Raw genomic sequence first — 17,635 nt, forward strand, 5'->3', positions numbered from 1 at the left:
AAATGGCACTAGGAGTGTGTAGCCCAAGCCCTAGGAAATGCCTGACTTTTAGCCTATCGATCCACCTGATTAGCACAGGCTGAGGGGGCTTTCTGGGGACTCCAGCCCAARAAGGGAATGGGTTTGAGCCAACAATTCTCAGTTCAGAGCTGCACTTCAGTCCAAACTTTGGTAATGCGTGTGCTCCTCTGGACCTCCTTGTTTCTTCTTTTCTCTGACACTGATGCCTTGTCCAGATCTACAAGGTAGCCAAGCGTTAGGGGTGCTCTGCCTGAAATATTACCTAGCCTTAGAAATATCCTACATTTATCTCTTCTTTTCCCCTCTGCATCTTTGGCMCATCACTGACCCTACTACCTAGTAGTCTGGGCTGTCCCATGGTGACAGGAACCCTGTAGCACCATCACTTCTCTCCTATCCACAGACAGGCGGGTGGGGAGAACAGGAAGGAGAGAAAAAGAGATGCACACAAGGAAAATCCTTTCTCCCTCTTGCATCCTCCCTGATAACTGTGATGCATGAGCTGGGGCATCATCATTTTTTTTTCTTACCCAYGGCAAAGCATTTGTGGGCTGCTTAGTTCTTCTTTCATGATACTGAGCAGGTAAGCTTGAAGGCCTGGACAGTAACTAGATTCCAGCTCTACAGCTGGTCACTCACTGTGTGTGAAAGCAGCATATGAGGAAGGAGAAAGAGCAGTGGGAATAAATAATTATTAACTGCAGAAGTTAATAATGGCATTAATTAATGTCTGGTATCTGTCCTGAAATGAAGCCATGCAGCAATCTGGGTCAGATGCTTAGAAAGCCATAGATCATTGAGACCTGCTCCAGGGACTATCACATACTTGTAGGAGATGCATGTTCCCGTACAGAAATGTGCAAACGCAAGTTTTGTTATTGCATGTAGGAGTGTACTATGTGTGTGTGATGCTCTGGCAATGAACTTGGGATAAAATCCTAGAAAAGCTCACAAGCTTTAGAATAAGAAAATCGATGGCTAGATGTGGCGATCTCCCGGTTCACCCTCTTGATTAGCTCAGACCACAAAGGTGGTAGATGTGTCTCTCTCTTTATGTGTCCCTCTCTATTTCCACAGCCTCGGATGTCCGTTCTTGATGGTTAAGGCTGAACTCCACTTCCCTAATACAAGGATTCAACCTCTTTGTCTGGCAAGAGGAATACAAAAACACAACTGTATTTATATACTCTTATCTAAATGTACCCCCACGCACACACATACATTAGCAAGAGCTATCTGGGTAAACACAAACCTGTGTCATGTCTCTCTGTGAGTGACCCTAATTTTCCTCCGGTCCTTCCACAATTGCTGTGATTCTTGTTGTTGCCCTTTTGCTCCGCAGAGGGTCAAACATCCTGCATCTCATTGTCCCTTCTGTCTCTTTAATTAGTGCCCGTGGTCCCTCCTCTCCCCCGCGCTCCTGTGTCCCCCCTTCCCGGCTCTTCTCCTCTCGGCACTTGGTTTGCAGCACTCTATTATTTCACCTTTCACGCGTGCCATCTCCTTCCCCAGGCCCGTCTGACACCTCTGCCTTATGCTTATCATAGAAACATAACATTTAAATACAAATAGAACAGGGAATAATTTAACCCCTATTTGCACTGGGGAAGGTGCAGAGGTTTCATATAAACACAGCCGGGGAGATTTACAGACACTGTATATTTATCTGACAACTTCGGTTTCTTCACAGCTGTGCCTTGCAGCCGGTTTTTCCTGACTCGAGCAAGGCATTGTGGCCTTGAGCAAAAGGGGGGCCTAAATTCATGGAAACGTTAGAAATGTCAGCAAGGAACGTGCCTGAAATTTTCGGATACTCTGATTTGCCATAGGTGAGACTTTTTCCTCTATGGGAAGGACAAGAAGTGTTGGATCCTGTCGTTGCTGCGCTGTGGAGAAACAGATGAACTTTATTTCTTATTTTACAGGATTGCCTCAGGACTTTCGTGGTGAGGGTCTCATGCTGCATCAGTGAAAACCTTCAGGGCTTTTCTTGTTACAGTAGCACAGAGAAATTAATATCTCTTGCTCCAAAATGTCCATGGGCCAAGCAGGCAGGAGGGGTGCAAGGAGTGGGGAAGAACTGATAATGGAAAAATGAAACTGTGGGGAGAAGAGGCCCAAGTGGACACCTTGCTCAGCCACCTCACTGTGGGATAGAGTCCTGGTGGGGGTAAGGGCTGTCTCTTCAGGCAGAATAGCGAAGTTTCTTCACCAAAAAGTAAAATTTAGCCCTCGGATAAAAACAGCAACTGTCACATTGGTATGTATAATGGACAGAAATTTTGACAGGCCTAGACACAAGAAAGAGGAGGTGCTCAGAAACATGACTCAGCAGCTCATGTGTGGCTTTAGGGAAGCTATGTACGGTTTCGTCACACTTGACCTTAGATAGGTCCCCTTGTAGGGATGAGGTAGGTGCTTCTCTCAAGGACTGTCCACCTCTGTGTATAAGATACACTGCTTGGTACTGAGGGCTACTAGTCTTTCTCCATTGACCACGGAGAGTGCCTAGACTGACTTAGGCTAGAGCACATAGTCATGACTACCGCCCATGCTGAGGGTATCCCACACCATGGGTTTCTGTCTGGCCTCTTTCTGTGCTTCCATTCAATGCCTCGACAATGATATTTCTGTTCTTCTGGCACTCTGGTCTTAGCCAAAGTATTTTCACCTCTCTGTCTCCAGAATATGAAATGGGTATGAAATTATTGACTGTGGCTATGGAGGGCATAAGGAATTGAGGGGAATTCAGCTTCTGAAGATGTGAGTCCTGTGATGTGACAGTTTAGGACAGTCACAGAATCACAGAATTACAGAATGACTAAGGTTGGAACCTCTAGAGATCATCTAGTCTGACTTTCCTGCTCAAGCAGGGACACCTAGAGCATGTGGCGCAGTCTCTTGCTGAAGAAGGAGGATGCATGGGACTGAGCAGGGTGGTACGGGAGACATGGCCCTACACCCTGCAGCTGGTCAGAACTCAGGGATGGCAGGACCTGGGGACAGCTTCAGGCTTGTGTGTAACCTTAAGTTTTAATTTCTGTGGCATGTAACAGCCAAGACCATTGGGCCTATATGATTATATAGCAATTTGCWGAACCCTACTCTCATTAGAGAATGCTGGTCAAGCTTGGGGGAGGGTTTGGGGCGTGCATATGTTGTGCATACACATGCAGATGTGCCCCATGGAGACCAGCACATCCACTCTGCATTTCATTCTGGCAGTCACAACATCTTGTACAGGCGTATTTGACAAAGTGGAGGTAGTTGCTGTGGTGCATCTCATGTCAGCTSTTTGTTCAGGATCGGGCAAAGGGGATCTGGGGGTCACTGGGGCCCCATAAACCTATGAAGGGAAAAGCCTGTTGGCCAAGATCAGGAGCTTGCTGGATGGTCCCAGGTGCAGGGCAGCCTTCCTTTCTCTTCCCACCCAAAGTGTGTGAGATGTGTTTCTAAATTGTACTACCGAGCTCCCTGTCAGGGCTGCGATGTGAAAGGAAAACCCAGCATTCTGTTAAAAGAACATCTTGGAGGGAAGGAAAAAAAAAAAAAAAAGCTTGTTAAACTGACTCATTTTTTATCAGCTGAGTGTGTGATTGTGTAGATTTCTAAGAAGACAGTGGATGTGACAAATGATTCCCCTGACAGCCCACAGCACAGCTTTCCAGGAGGGAGGCCGAGCACCCAATTCAGGCYGGTGCTGGAGGTGATCTCCAGCCGGAGCTGGAATGGGTCCCATTCTGGCTACCTCAGCTACGGTGGCAGATCCAGCATTTCCTTGGGATGTGGTCCTTGCCCTCTGTGGATTCCTGATGGTCAGATGACCAGCTTGAGGGCAGCCCTCAAAACTGTCTCCAATCCTGGTTGTTTGCTGCTGGCCTGTGCTTCCTGCCAGCCCCAGGGACAAGTGTCACCCCTCCAGTGTCCTGGGGAGATACMGAAAGAAGATGAGGGGATAAAGTACAATAGAATATAAAGGAGCTCCCAACACCCCCAGCTTAAGCTTGGTCTAAACTAAACCAGATGAGGCAACTTAAGGCCAGTTCCATTCTACTATAGAGTTTTGCTGACAGAGGAGGGATGTGGAGGTTTGTTTTTTTTTTTTCTTTTTTAATGATACATTTATATTAGCAAAAGGACCGTTGAAAATACAGTTATCCTGTATAGGAGTGTTTTTGCTGATTCAGCTCATTTTAGACAGGAAACTCTATAAAGTACAATATAGCAGACACTGGAAGTATTTACTGGATATAAACTTTCCAGGCAAAGTCTTTTGGGAATTGTGTTCCCAGCTTGTTCCCACACCTCTGCCCCCATCCTAAAAGGTCTCCTGTTTTGCAGGTCAGCTGTTCACACTTTCCAGAGCAATTTTCCTCAGATATCTGTAGAAGTTAGGCTTTGGACTCAACTCTWTCTTTAAGATATTATGTAGTGCTGGACTAGAAGGGAAAAGAAATGCAGGAAGCTCTGCAGACCCCTAGTGACTGCTCTGCAGGGAGCTTTTTTGCTATTTAGTCCATTCTTCCATTCTTTGACATTAAAGGATTAAAATTTCATAAAATGATTTGACAAAACACAGGCAAAAACATTTTTGGGTGGGGAAAAATCCTGTGGGGATTGTAGAGGTTCCCCAGATGCAGTTCTTGGGGCTCATAGTCACTTCACTGAGCTTAATCTCCAGTGTCATTTTTATTTCCCAAACATATCCATCCAGAAAATGAGCCTTTGAGGTGTCCAAAGCTGCTTCTCTTGTGATGGGGACAACCTACCCAGGGTGAGCAGGGGCTTCATGCATCATTGAAGCCTGACCTCTGTGTTGCCAGCAAAAAGACCTCAGAGAGTCCCTTCGTTAACTAATCAGTTCATTGTAAAGTAGGCAGATTTCTTTTCAGCTTTCCTATTGGAAAGCATTCCCACAGTTTCTCTCATGGGTACTTAAAAATCTTCTTTTGATCCTTGTTTTTTTTTTCCCCTATCAAAAATGTGTATGTAGCCTCAACCTAATTTTCTTTTCTAACATTTCAATAGTCTAAGTAGTCTACATAACGCCCTGTTTTCTAGGGACAGTATACCTCTACTTTGTGTGGATAACTCCACTGCAGGACTGAAAGCTCCTAATATCCTCACTTGATACCGACTGCATGAAAAATTATCCTCATCCAAGGCTATAAAGTAATTTGCCAATTTGCAGGTGCATCTTGGAGAAGGGAATTTTGATCAAACACTGGTTGAAGCAGAACAGATTGCCTACACCACCAATTTCTCGGTGAACAAAACTGACATAAATCACCCAATTAGTCAGCTGGAAAAGGGTTGTTGCAAACCAATGTTTTGTTCAGCTTTAGGTTCATGTGCATTAAGAATAAATAAATAAAAAATCAAAGCATTTATTTATTTATTTACATATATTTATTCAAATTGGTTGCATCTGCTCTGTAAACTGCTCTGAAAAAAAGCTCTTGGTTCACACATTTACATAGTGTTTAATGAATGATAAATAAGACATTTATGAATCATGTGCAAATGGCCTGTTTACATACACGATGTAAACTATGTAAATTTCTTTTTCTTATTTTTAATGGTGTAGTAATACTAGTCATGTTGCTTTTAACATAAACCTGATCTAGAAGCATTGCTTGGAGCCCTCAGAAATCTTTATACCAACTCAGTGGTCATTGATTTAGTCTCTATTTTCACCAAAATTTCCTCAAGGGATTCCTTTCCTTCAGCTTCTTCACAGAAGCTCATCATACGTGGTATAAATCCAAGTATGAAAAGCCTGCKTTATTTAAAATAAGATTATCTACCTGCAGACCACATTCCACTTTCATGTGAAATAGTACCTCCTTCAGCTGTCTCAGAGACTACTGTTCGTATAAGTTAACTTTCTGTTTTTAAAAAATAATATGTTTCAAAAGCTTCTGGCTCATATCAAATGAACTTAAAATATATATATAAGAAGAAACATCGTTTTGTAAGTATGTGTCTATGAGTGGGTATGGATGACAAATCTCCATTTACAGGCGGTGGCTTCTGTTAAATAAATTCATTGCTGATTTAAACCAGCTTATGTTAAACAGTGTTTTTTTCTGCAATTTATATAGCACTGTGAGGGCTACTAACTTACAGAAATAAAGTCCAATTAAAAAATAACATGGCCATCTTTATCTACATTCTTTTTGGAAGGCAGTATAAGAAATGCTCTTTTTTCAGTTCCTGCAAATTGACTGCAAAAAAAAAAAAAAAAWGAGCAGAAAAAGATGATTTGGAAGACTCTAGATTTTCAGAAGCTGTTATAACTTTTTAGTTGTCGATGAGTTATTGGATTTTTCTTTTTTCAAATTCGTAAATTATTTTCAAGTACTCACTGAAAATCAAAAGCTATTAAGGTGCTAAGAGCAAGGCACCTGAAATGACTAGCAGCTTTTGAAACATGTCATCTCAATGAAGTCACTGTTTCTTTTGCCTGTGATGCTGAGCCATCTTGGCTTTCACATCCCTCCTGAAATATGGTAAGCATCTCTTTATTTTGTTCCAGAAGACAGAAAACTCTTTGTGGGTATGCTCAATAAGCAGCAGTCAGAAGACGACGTGCGCAGGCTATTCGAGGCGTTTGGCAACATTGAGGAGTGCACAATCCTTCGGGGACCCGATGGCAACAGCAAAGGTGAGATGGTGGCTCGTGACATACTGCTCATGTTTGCTCATAGTGCATATAAGCTCTTCTCAGTGGTGGCCAGTGATAGGACAAGGGATAATGGGTGTAAGTTGAAACACAGGCAGTTCCATCTCCGTGTGAGGAGGAACTTCTTTCCTGTGAGGGTGCCAGAGCCCTGGCACAGGCTGCCCGGGGAGGCTGTGGAGTCTCCTTCTCTGGAGATCTTCCAAACCCACCGGGATGCCACCCTGTGCTCTGAGTGTCCCTGTTGGAGCAGGGAGGGTTGGACTAGATGATCTCTAGAGGTCCCTTCCAACCTCAACAATTGTATGATTCTGTGTGATTCTGCGGCTTTAGCTTCAAGCTAAACCCGGTCTTGATGCATATATTATTTCCCATTCTCTAGGTCAGTATCAGGACAGCATCTCTCATATTAGAATGGGTCAACTTTGCCAGGAGAGGCTATTTCTTTGCTGGTCACTCTCTACTTATGCATAAGAATGAAGAGCTGGTTGCACTTAAAAACAGACAGCCCTAGTGAGTTGTCTTTTTGCATGCAAACTCCCCTGTGCTGCAGCTAACTTGCAGGGCACGGCCTCCCTTTGAACACCTTTCAGGGCCTTGATATCCTCACAGAACGTGCTTTCTTCACCTGCCACAGGAAAGTTGGGAGTTTTTTTCCCCCCGGAAACAGGCTCATCTTTTCTTTAAGCAAAGTCAAGTTTTCTGTTTCAAATCTTGACTCACCAGTTCCTACCCTGTCTCATTTGGCACCTCATTAAGATGTTATTACTTGTCTCACAGTAATATCCAAAGCTCCAGCTTGGATAGGGAGAGACATCCCTTAGGGAAGAAGCTCTGCCCCAAAGAAGCCTGAGTCTGAGTAGATAAGGCAGGTAAAGACAAGGGGGAAAACAGCAGAAAGAAAACACCTCCCTGAGGCCATATGGCAGGTTAGTAGAAGAGCCAGATACAGATCTCTGCTGTCTAGGTTTATTTCTCACCTACCAGCCCCAGGTCCTCCCCTTCTTTAATTGGCCTTTGCATAGAGATACACCAATCAGTCGTCACAACAAGGGTACAGGCACTGATTTAAACATWATGCTCATTGGGCATCCACTCTTTGAAATGTGTGAGTGTTGAACTTTCAGAGATACCTCATCTCCTCCTGTCATTTTTTTCTGACATTGCTTGTTACRTGGATATCACATAGGATCCTTTTCTACAGCCTAGGTGTTTCAACAAGGTTGCTCTGTTGAATATCAGGGCCATTTTTTTTCCAGTCACTTTCTAGACAAAGTAACTTCAATTTCAATAGGAAGCCCTCTTCTCTTGACAGCATAATGCGTCCATTAAATATTGATCTGCGTATAATATATCATAAACTGTGCTGGAATGTGCAGCATCAGGGAAGAGACCAGTCTTGCAGATGCAGTTCATATCTCACTGGGTATTTTGACATGTGACAACATCAACCAGCATATTTTTGCAACAGGAAGGAGAAAAATCCAAACCACAGTGATACAGTGGAGCAAGATGTTGCTATTCCATAAAATCACTGCTGGCAGAAAGAGACTTCACACTGGCAATTGRGTGCAGCAGGGACCAGTTTGATATAAGTCAGCAAAGCCCAGTCTTCCTGATACAAATGCCTGAAAAAAAAAATTGTGGGCATCCTTTTATGCTATTTTGGCGATGAGAGATCCATGACGCCAAAAGATGGTGKCTGCTCCACTGGAAGGTGATAGGTTGGGCTGACCTAAAGGAACTTCAGTCATCATAATGCTAGGCAGTTAAATRATCCATTCACCAAATAACTCAGTAAATGGGGAAAAGCAGAGGAGAGAGGAAAAAAAAAAAGGAGAAAAGAAAGAAAACCCATATGTCCATCTGCCTCCACCTGGAATTGTACAGAATAAAATCTAATGACAAAGGAGTCAAAGTGAGTAATAATAAAGGCAATAATGTCTGAGATGTGTAAGAAACTGGTACCAAAGGAGACCAAGTCTGCAGAGTTGTATTCATTTGTGCTCTCTCTCTCTCTTATTATTTTTTTCTTCAACAATTTCATTATAAGTTTGAATCTGAGTGGCAGTTCCATATTGCTAACCAGTTTAATTATTAGTGTGAGCCGGCTGCAGTCTCAGGCTTGCATTTCAGTGAGCTGCTCAGGATCAATACTGAGCCTTGACAGAGTTAATATTACCAGCTTCCATTTGCTGGTGCTATTTACTGAGAATGTGAAGCTCCTAATTTACACACACACAGACGCTCACACACACACTCACACACTCACAGAGCAGTCAATCCAACAGAGAAGTAAGAGTAGTGCCCTTGTCTTAGGAGACAGTCAGGCGGGCCACAACTCCCACAAAGTTATTCCCAGTCTGTAATGCTTTCCATCTGCTAGAAACGTGACACACATCACTTGCAAGATACTTATTTTGGGTAAAATCCAGAAGGCTTGAATTCCACCTAAATTGAGATTTAGGCAGATTATCCAAGTGTCAGATAGCAATGAGACTTCAAAGACTTCAGTCCTAACCAGCCCACTCCCTAGAACTCCAAAAGGTCCCCCTTTTGGTGAACCTCCAAATCCTCCACTTAACCTTGATGCAAGCATTGCTCTGAAAAGGTAGGTCCCAGTTTCCCACCTACACTTCACCAGAGTCACAGCCAGTAAGCTGCACGAGCCTTGCCTGAAGCCGTGGGTGATGTTCTGAGCTATGGGGCAYGCACTTCATATGGCTGCAGAAGTAACTTCTCTATGGTGCACCCCAAAGCAAGCACAGCAGTGGTTGGAGCATGCRGTCGGGTAGGAGATAGAGCTGGATCTGGGGCATTTTTCTGCCTGAAGCGTAAAGTTTGCGTCTTGGAAGACGTAGGAGAGGAAGGAGCCTCCCTGCAGTGCTTCCAGTAAAGTTCATCCTCTGCTGTCAGGAGCACAAGAGTCCCCAGGTGAGAGACCTGAACTGAAACTAGATCCAGCTTAGCAATACAGGAGGATCTAAGGGGTCTATGGTGCTGAGTTCTGGACAGCTTCTTCTTATTTATTCATTTATTTAGTTAGTTTGGCAATCTTCTGCCTCAATAACTCAGAAAATATAGTTATCCCACAGCACCAGATATCCCACRAGAGCAGTCTTACACCCTCAGCAATGACAGCGGTAGGTCCCAACTCTGAAATTCTGTCCGTTCTGCAGGAAACTTGGTAAGACAGTTAAAGCAGCCTCTCTASCTCTATAATCCAGAAAGGAGAAAAGAAAAAAAGACTTGAGCACACGTAAGTCCCTGTTCAGCACAGGTTATATATCTCCGTGTGTCAAAATCCCTGTAAAATCTAGATCTGCTTCTGTTAAAGGGACAACGATGTTTTAAAGGGAGTGCTGTGACTCATGTCCTTAACTCACAAGATCCTAGATTCTGTTCTGGTGACAACAGGCAGGAAGAAGATTATGTACACACTTGGTGTTGTGTACAGAAGCCACCCCACAGAACACACAAATCAAAGGGYTAAAAGATTAGAGTCAGTGCTATTCCCTTGCCACTATACTGAACTAGAAGCTGAGTTTTCATTTGTCTTGTTACCATAAAATGCACCAAAAGCAGTAGGAGGAAGAAATGGATAGACCCCACTAGTATGTTGGGCATTAAACAGGATAAATGCCTCCTGTTCCCTTCATTATAGCCTTTATGCAGCTCTACTGATCCAGCAGGTTCCTCAGCACAGGGGTGAATTTCACCTGAAGGGACTGAAGGCTTCAATATGACAGCAACTCTGCAGCCAAAAATCCCRCTCTAAATGCAACGGGTGACTGGGGCTGGAAAGCTTTTGTACACTTGCTAATCAGCATCTTCGTTTTAGAGGTAGAAAGTACAAAAGAATCTCTGCAAATAATTAAACACCCTAATTCTGGATTATCTCTGATTAATGAAGAGGAAGGCGCAGTATCTCAGGAGCCCTGGAAAGCTGGGCTGCGATTATGTCATAATTGATCCCTATTGTTTCCAGCTGAAGTTTATCTGTCTCATTTTCTTGTGATTGTCTCCTCTCAGCTCCTTATAAATTAGATCCAACTATTAGCAGCAATCATTGTGCTTTTCCTGAAATACAGTCTGAGTAGAGTGGGGAGGAGCAGTGTAAAGTAAAGGGGTTCCTAACTGTAAGTTACTTTCATACAGATAATTTATATATGTATTATTTTAGAATGGGCTACCATTGCTCTCTTCAGTTTTTGCTTTTCTCAGTCTGTAGTACTGCTTTGGGGCATCTTTGAGCTTTACTTTTCAAGTTTGCAAGTGGGATGTTCTGGTGTTGTCATTTTTGCCCTACACCACTGGGATCCTTAAGAATGTATTGGCCCCTTCTGAAGAAACTGCAAAAGAAATAAAGATGAGACTGACCTACTGCAGGGATTCACATACCCTGTCCAGCTGTCTGCATTCCTTCATGGAAATGGTTCAGGCTCTGAAAACTGCTAAAAGCTCAAAATTATTTAGTAGTAATAAGAGGAAATGGAACCCAAAACTTCTCAGATCTCTGAACAGAGAATYTCAGATCTTTGGAACAGGAGCCTGTTCCAAAAAAACCTGCCTTAGCATATGGAAGTTACTCTTCCTCTCTGAGTCAGTTTGCTTATAGCTAACAYGTTTAGCAATACTTTCCCCCTCTCAAGTGGTGCATATAACCCTTCAAAGTGTTGATCATTTCTTTACTTCAGCACATACCCATAAATGCACCTTTCTGCCCCAAATTATTATGTAAGAGTCCAGAAAGTATGAGATTTGTCACCTGACCAGGCAGGCTAGTGAAGTGCTGTCTACATTCCTCTAATGCCCAGAAAAAAAGCCACCCATGCAGACACTGGCTCTGCAGCTTGTGTTGTAATGTTAGCTGTGAGAGCGTGAGGTTCAGGCTTCAGTGGTGGCCAAGATGTCAGTTGTCACACACAGATCACTCCCATCCCTACTTGTTCATCAGAAACTGTTTCCTCCTGCTTTGTCAGACTGAAGCCGCTTAGGGACAAGACAAGCTCTGAGCAGTCTGTAATGAAGCTCTACCAGATGGTGGTAGGATATAGGTACCTTGTGTGTTGGAGTAGCTAAATCCCTTCTGTAAAGCTGGCCTATGGTTACTTGTAATAAATGTGCTGCTTTCTGATAGCAGTTTTATACAGTTCTTTGCTGTTTCTCATGAAACACAAGAGGGAGGGGCATTGAGCAAAATATCCAGGCAGCAAGTTTAATCAGAATAAAAGTAAATGCATTTTCACACAATAAAATACAAAAATGTACAACTCTTTCGTATGCTTTTCCTTTCCAGGGTGTGCATTTGTGAAATATTCTTCACATGCAGAGGCCCAAGCAGCCATCAACGCCTTGCATGGCAGCCAGACAATGCCGGTGAGTAGCTCTGTTATCTGGAGGAAGGAAAAAGCAGCCAGTGGATGGGCCCAGCCCTTGCTGCCCTAAGGCCTGACTGAGGAGGAGAGGTGATTCATCTCTTCTCTGCCATTCATCTTCCAGGAAAGATGAATAACGGCTTGGCCATACAGGGCCTTTGTGTTTAGGGAGTCAGCGGGACTGCTGGGATGACGTTGTCGTTTCACACACGCGCAACCTCAAGGGGTGCTGTGGCCTGGCACCAGCCACTTTGATGACCTGAAAAAAAGACATAGGAGTTGCAAGTGCCAAAAGCATGGGGTCAAGCTCACCACAAGTGTAACTTGTTAAGTTTCAGTGTATTGAATGAAGTTGAAATTGCATGTAGCATTGTACATACACCTTGTCATTAGAATTTAGAGACAAGCCACACTGTAATGGGTACTTCACACAGGCCTTCTGCTATGGCAGGAGTGTCTACCTCAGCCTGAATGTGATCCCTACATCCARCTTTTGAAAGACAGTCAAACCAGCTGCTGAATCTTCCAAGAAACCTTTGAGGGATCGCTCCACTTAGACTAGTAACTACTGTGATGGAGTTTCCAGCCTGATAGTTCAGGAAGGTAGAAGGAAAATGGAAATGTATTTTCTCTGCAAAAGGGTACTTGTACACCATCACGCAGACCAACAGCAGTGTAAGGCATTCTAGTGTCAGTAAGAAAAGGCGATCTGGTCCAGTATGTTCAGTTTATCAGTAGTGTATTATAGTGTATCAGTATTTTTATTACTAATTATTCACACAGTAGATAATGAAAGGCTAAGAAATATGCTGGCAACTTGGAAAATATACAGGAAAGCTCAACAAAAATGTTTAAGATTGCGAACATCTCCTTTTCAGTGAGACTCTCGATTCTCCATTTATTAATTTATCCAAAGAAGCTGGATACATGTGACTGGCAGATTGTCTCTCCAGCTTTGCAGGGAGTAAAGAGGAAAGGTCTTTATGGCAGAAAGAGGAGAAAAGTTTTTGATAGTAGCAAATTAGCAAGATCTCTTTTTCTCCAAAGCTAGATGAAAAAAAGTGTCTAACAGTGAGCATTAAAGACACCCTCTTTAAAGAGATGTCCTCAATTTTTTGAAGTATTACAATCAAGACTGGGAATCTCTTCCTAAAGGATTCGAATAATTATTGGACTTGATGCTGATATCCCATAGTGAAATACTATGACCTGTCTCAGGCAAGATGTCCAAAATGGTACTTTCAGTGACTTTCTTTGAATCTTTGACTCAAAGTGATAATGTCTGACACCAGCCATTGCAGTTCCACAAGGTGTGGTACTACAAAGAAGTGCAGTAAAATGTCCGTGCCTGTCCCCAGAAAACTCTACAAATTCAGGTATTGCCAGAGGTAAAAGGAAGACCAGGAAGAAAAAATAAAACCCAAGGGATGTTAAAGCATTTATCTAGTTCTGATATGCACACAACAACCTTACCTTTCCTCAGTCATTTTATTCCTGTTTTCAACACATTTCACAGGAAAAAAAATACCCATCTTTTGAAGACTTGGGAGCAAATTTCCATCCTGCTGAAGTCAACTGAATTCAGAATGTGCAAGTCGATTTCATAAGTCAGTTTCTTATGGAGCCATTTTTCCTGATGACTTATGTGATTCAAATACCTTTTATAGAAGGGTTCTTGAATAATCAAATCTGGCCATCTGAAAAAGCATCACAGTTTGACCTTTATCATACATAGAATTCAAATTCACAATTAAGTTTTCATGGTTTGGCAAGTTTCCATGGATCAGCCAAACCTCAGTAACTGTCCATATGCATACTCTCATTTCACAGAAAATGTAAGGAGAACGTTTTTTAGTTTAATCCTCTTTATTTGAGTGTAGTGTTGTTGCATTGCCTTGTATCACCCATGAGCTATGGGCAGCAGTTACCATGGCTCAGCTAACAAGTTAGGAGCTGTCGAGTGACTAGCATTTGATGAAGACAACGTGCACACACTGCTTTCTTCCTACAGGTCCTCAAAATGCTTTGGATGCTTTGAAAGAGATGGGCCAACTCCTGCAAATGATCTCTTTTTCCCCATTGTCTTTTATGGAAGTTCAGGTTGTTCAGCTTCTTTCAGGGTCTGGATGTTCACAGAGAAATGCAGCCACCTCGTGGTGAGACAGCGATGTAGCCCTTGTCCTTGGAAAGGAGGGATGTGTTGCTGCCATCTTCTTTCAGACCCCCTCCCATTTCTCTCACCATTAGGATTGGCCTCATTTGTCCGGCTGCGATGCCAGCTCAAAGTTGTTCCTGTGGTTCAGCCAATTTAAACGTCTCTTGCCTTGTCCTCGTGTACTACCAACGGGGCATCCATCATCATTCTTGTCAGGTCTCGAGCCATTCATTCCTGCGGCAGACTCCTGTTTCTCCACAGCTGTCAGGATTATTGCTCTACTGTGACTTCCTGTTCACACAACATATGTTGCCTAATAGTTTCAAAAGGCAACTTTCTTTTATGAAAGTTTCTATTTATTTATTTATTTATTTAACCTTTCCTTGGACAGGTGCCTGACTGTCATCTGTCACAAACCCACTTCTCCAAGAGAGACGCTCCTAGGGGCCCACCTCCACTGCAGACCAAGCAACAATGAAACTAAATTTTCACACAAAGCRATTATTTTGAGTAATGACTTTACCCAAATCCCTTACTTCTAAGCAGGCCCGAAGTTCCTTCCGCACTAAGACACCAAGAGTGCCTTTTTGGTCTTTTTAAATTATACTCCCTGTCAACTCTTGGAGAGCACTTTACTTGACCTTCATGTTCTCCTCTAAATGTTTTTGTGGGAGTCAAAATTTTCATGTACTCTTGTTTGTATTTATAATATATTTATAACAGTTATAGACCATTTACCGTCAGCTTTGTTGACTCTATCCTCTCCTGTCTCTTATTTATCCATATGGAGGCAAAAGTGGGTCTCCTGGCTTGGTTCTCTTCCCTTCTCCCTACAAGCCTTGCCCATAGCAGTTTTATCYACCAACACATATTCAGCTATTATTTCTCTATAGTGACAACTTGCAGATCCAACTTCTCCAGGTCTGACTGACTGATGTTCAAACTAAAATCTTGGCCTCTTTTTCCAACATCTCCTAGTGTATGTATAACTGTCAGATCAAGCTGAATGTGTATGCGACAGATCTCTTAGACTTTTCCTCCCAAACACTGTTTCCCCTCTCCTCCGCCTCCATTCTCAGTCACTGTGGACAACATTATCATCCTACCTGTCAGTTATGATCCTACCTAGGCATCATCTTYAGCTCAGTTTTTCTCTCTGTGTCTTCACATCCGGGTGACAGCCAAATTTGAAAAGTCTTGCTGCACAGCACATCTAAGATATGGCCTTCTCTGTCCACCCACACAGAATGAAGTCTCCTCTGAGCTCTCACCACTTCATACCTAAAATCATAGCAGCCCCAATCTAACCAAGACAGAACCAAGGTCAAAATAACGTTACTTTTGACTACCTCACTCAACCAGGGCACTTCAGTAATTATTCTTGTGGATTAATTTCTGGAAGGGTTAAAAACGTGCTAGCACATCCACTTTACATATAGGGAAATAAGGTAAGAAGCAGTGTTTGATTCATTTGATTTAACAGTCTAAAGGTATTGAATCTATTGTAAACATCTTTAGGACTCTTCCACAAAGGAGAAAGAAGAGACACTTCTGGAGATCTGTGCATTCCTTTTCTTAGATATCTATGTTAGGGTAGGATGGAATGAATCACCTTCTGGGCATGCCTGTCCCTTTCATTAATTGTAATGCAAATCTCAATAGACTAAACACCTGAGATAGGACTTGCCTCATTTAACTTGAGAGGTCTCAAAGTTTAGGTACTATGTCTGCACTTGTAATCTAAATGCTTGTCATCTAAATTTCTTGATTATAATCAGAGAGAGAAATAGATATCTCTGGAGGTATTTTGTTCTACAAAAATAGATTTTGAAACCTATCAATGAAAGACCCATGTAGAAGTGTGCTTTTTAGCTAATTCTAGGTTTTGTATTCCTATCATCTGTGAGATTCAAAATATTGTTTAGCTACCAGCAGTAAAATGAGAAAGACAGAGGACCCTTACTGCTTCAAAACAGAACAAAAAATACTCGCTTCTTGCCTGAGAGTCTGCAATTGCCCTCACTCCCAATGACACATTCTTGCAGCCATGGGTTCCTGTGCTGCACATGCAGCTGCCACAACACCATTCCCAAAGCTAAAGMTCTGGGGTAAGTTCAGACAGTGACTGTCAGCACTATGTTCAGTCCGTGTGTCTCTTTATTAATGAACATTAAGGCCATTACAACCTATAGAATCCTGTAATCTAACCCACTACATWGGCCAAATAATCTTTTCTGTTGTTCTAGAAGTCTCTACATCATTTTGGTCAAACTACAGCATTTCCTCAGCCTCAGTGTGATAATATCCCAAGTCTAGCTGAAATTTTTCATTTAAAAATACCTTTTCTGATGGAATCTCYTTTTTTATTGAAAAGGAAAATGTGAAATCTGGATACAAGTACCAAACGGTTATTTGTTGTTCTGAGAAAAATGAAACTTAACTGAACTTCAAAAAAAAAAAAAATGGTACTACAATCCCAAAGTTTTTTATCTTGGGGGCTTCTATTTAAGAAAATTCATCAGGAAATATAACATTTTCTGTGCAGATCAACCCAAATGATAAAAAGAACTTCATATCATTGCTCAAGATACAAATATCTATGTATGTGTATACGTTTATGTACACCAGAAACTTCCAGGTTTCTATTTCTCAGACCAGTTGGTTCTCTTTAATGAATGTATTTGTGTATTTGTTATTATTGAACAAAATATGAATGACAGCACCACAAAATATGTTGACTATTGCTCTCTATCCACTGTATTCCTTTGACATCCAGTTGCAGCACTGAAATTGCCAACAAGATTGGTGGTTAAACAATGAGAATCTTTTCTTGCCCACATACAACGTGTAAGCTACTCTTCCATGCTGCAAGAGATTTTTGTTGTTCATTACATTAGAGGAATCATTTACTTACTTCGTTCACCAAATTAAAATGACTTCACATAAGATTATCAAAAATCACCCCTGAGAAGCCACTGTTATTGTCATTATCTTATGAGCAGCGGCCCCCTTCCAAGCTCATGGCAAATGGGACACCAGTTGGCATCTTCCTGGCTCCGGATGTTCAGGCCCCCCATCGAGCAAGCCAACCCTGGCTTACATTTATGACTGCTATTATCACTGTGCAGCGCAGTTAAGACTTTGCAAAGCACCGTGAAGTTAACTTCAGACACAGACCCATTACGGAAAGTGGTTGAGCAGCTGTTCTCACCCCCTGTCAACACAGCAGAGGAATATTTAGGTGAATTAGGGATGGAAGGGAAGGCAGCGAGAGTCGGCAAAAGGAGCTCTGAGCAGGTGGAAGTAAGAAAGAAAATAGGCCTTTGTGGGCATGATGAAGTTGTAGCCCAGCACCTTGCTTGCAGAGCAGTGGGGAAGCAGCTTTTATTATGTGTTTGT

General features: G+C 42.5%; 1 protein-coding gene across 10 annotated transcripts in view; it reads left to right on the forward strand.

Moving 5' to 3' along the window:
• The window catches only part of CELF4 (CUGBP Elav-like family member 4), a 674,752-nt gene that overhangs the window by 565,923 nt on the left and 91,194 nt on the right, over nucleotides 1–17,635 (forward strand). For 6 of the 10 annotated variants that reach the window (XM_026039579.1, XM_026039573.1, XM_026039620.1 and 3 more), the window contains exons 4-5: nucleotides 6,560–6,688; nucleotides 12,003–12,082. In XM_026039579.1, the coding sequence (XP_025895364.1) occupies nucleotides 6,560–6,688; nucleotides 12,003–12,082 (209 nt within the window). The remainder of the gene's footprint in view (nucleotides 1–6,559; nucleotides 6,689–12,002; nucleotides 12,083–17,635) is intronic. The other 4 variants (XM_026039588.1, XM_026039627.1, XM_026039612.1 and 1 more) reach the window with 1 other exon arrangement.

The sequence above is a fragment of the Nothoprocta perdicaria genome, unplaced genomic scaffold (assembly GCF_003342845.1).
Source record: "Nothoprocta perdicaria isolate Ctin4 unplaced genomic scaffold, notPer1 scaffold_10, whole genome shotgun sequence".
Taxonomy (NCBI): Eukaryota; Metazoa; Chordata; class Aves; order Tinamiformes; family Tinamidae; genus Nothoprocta; species Nothoprocta perdicaria.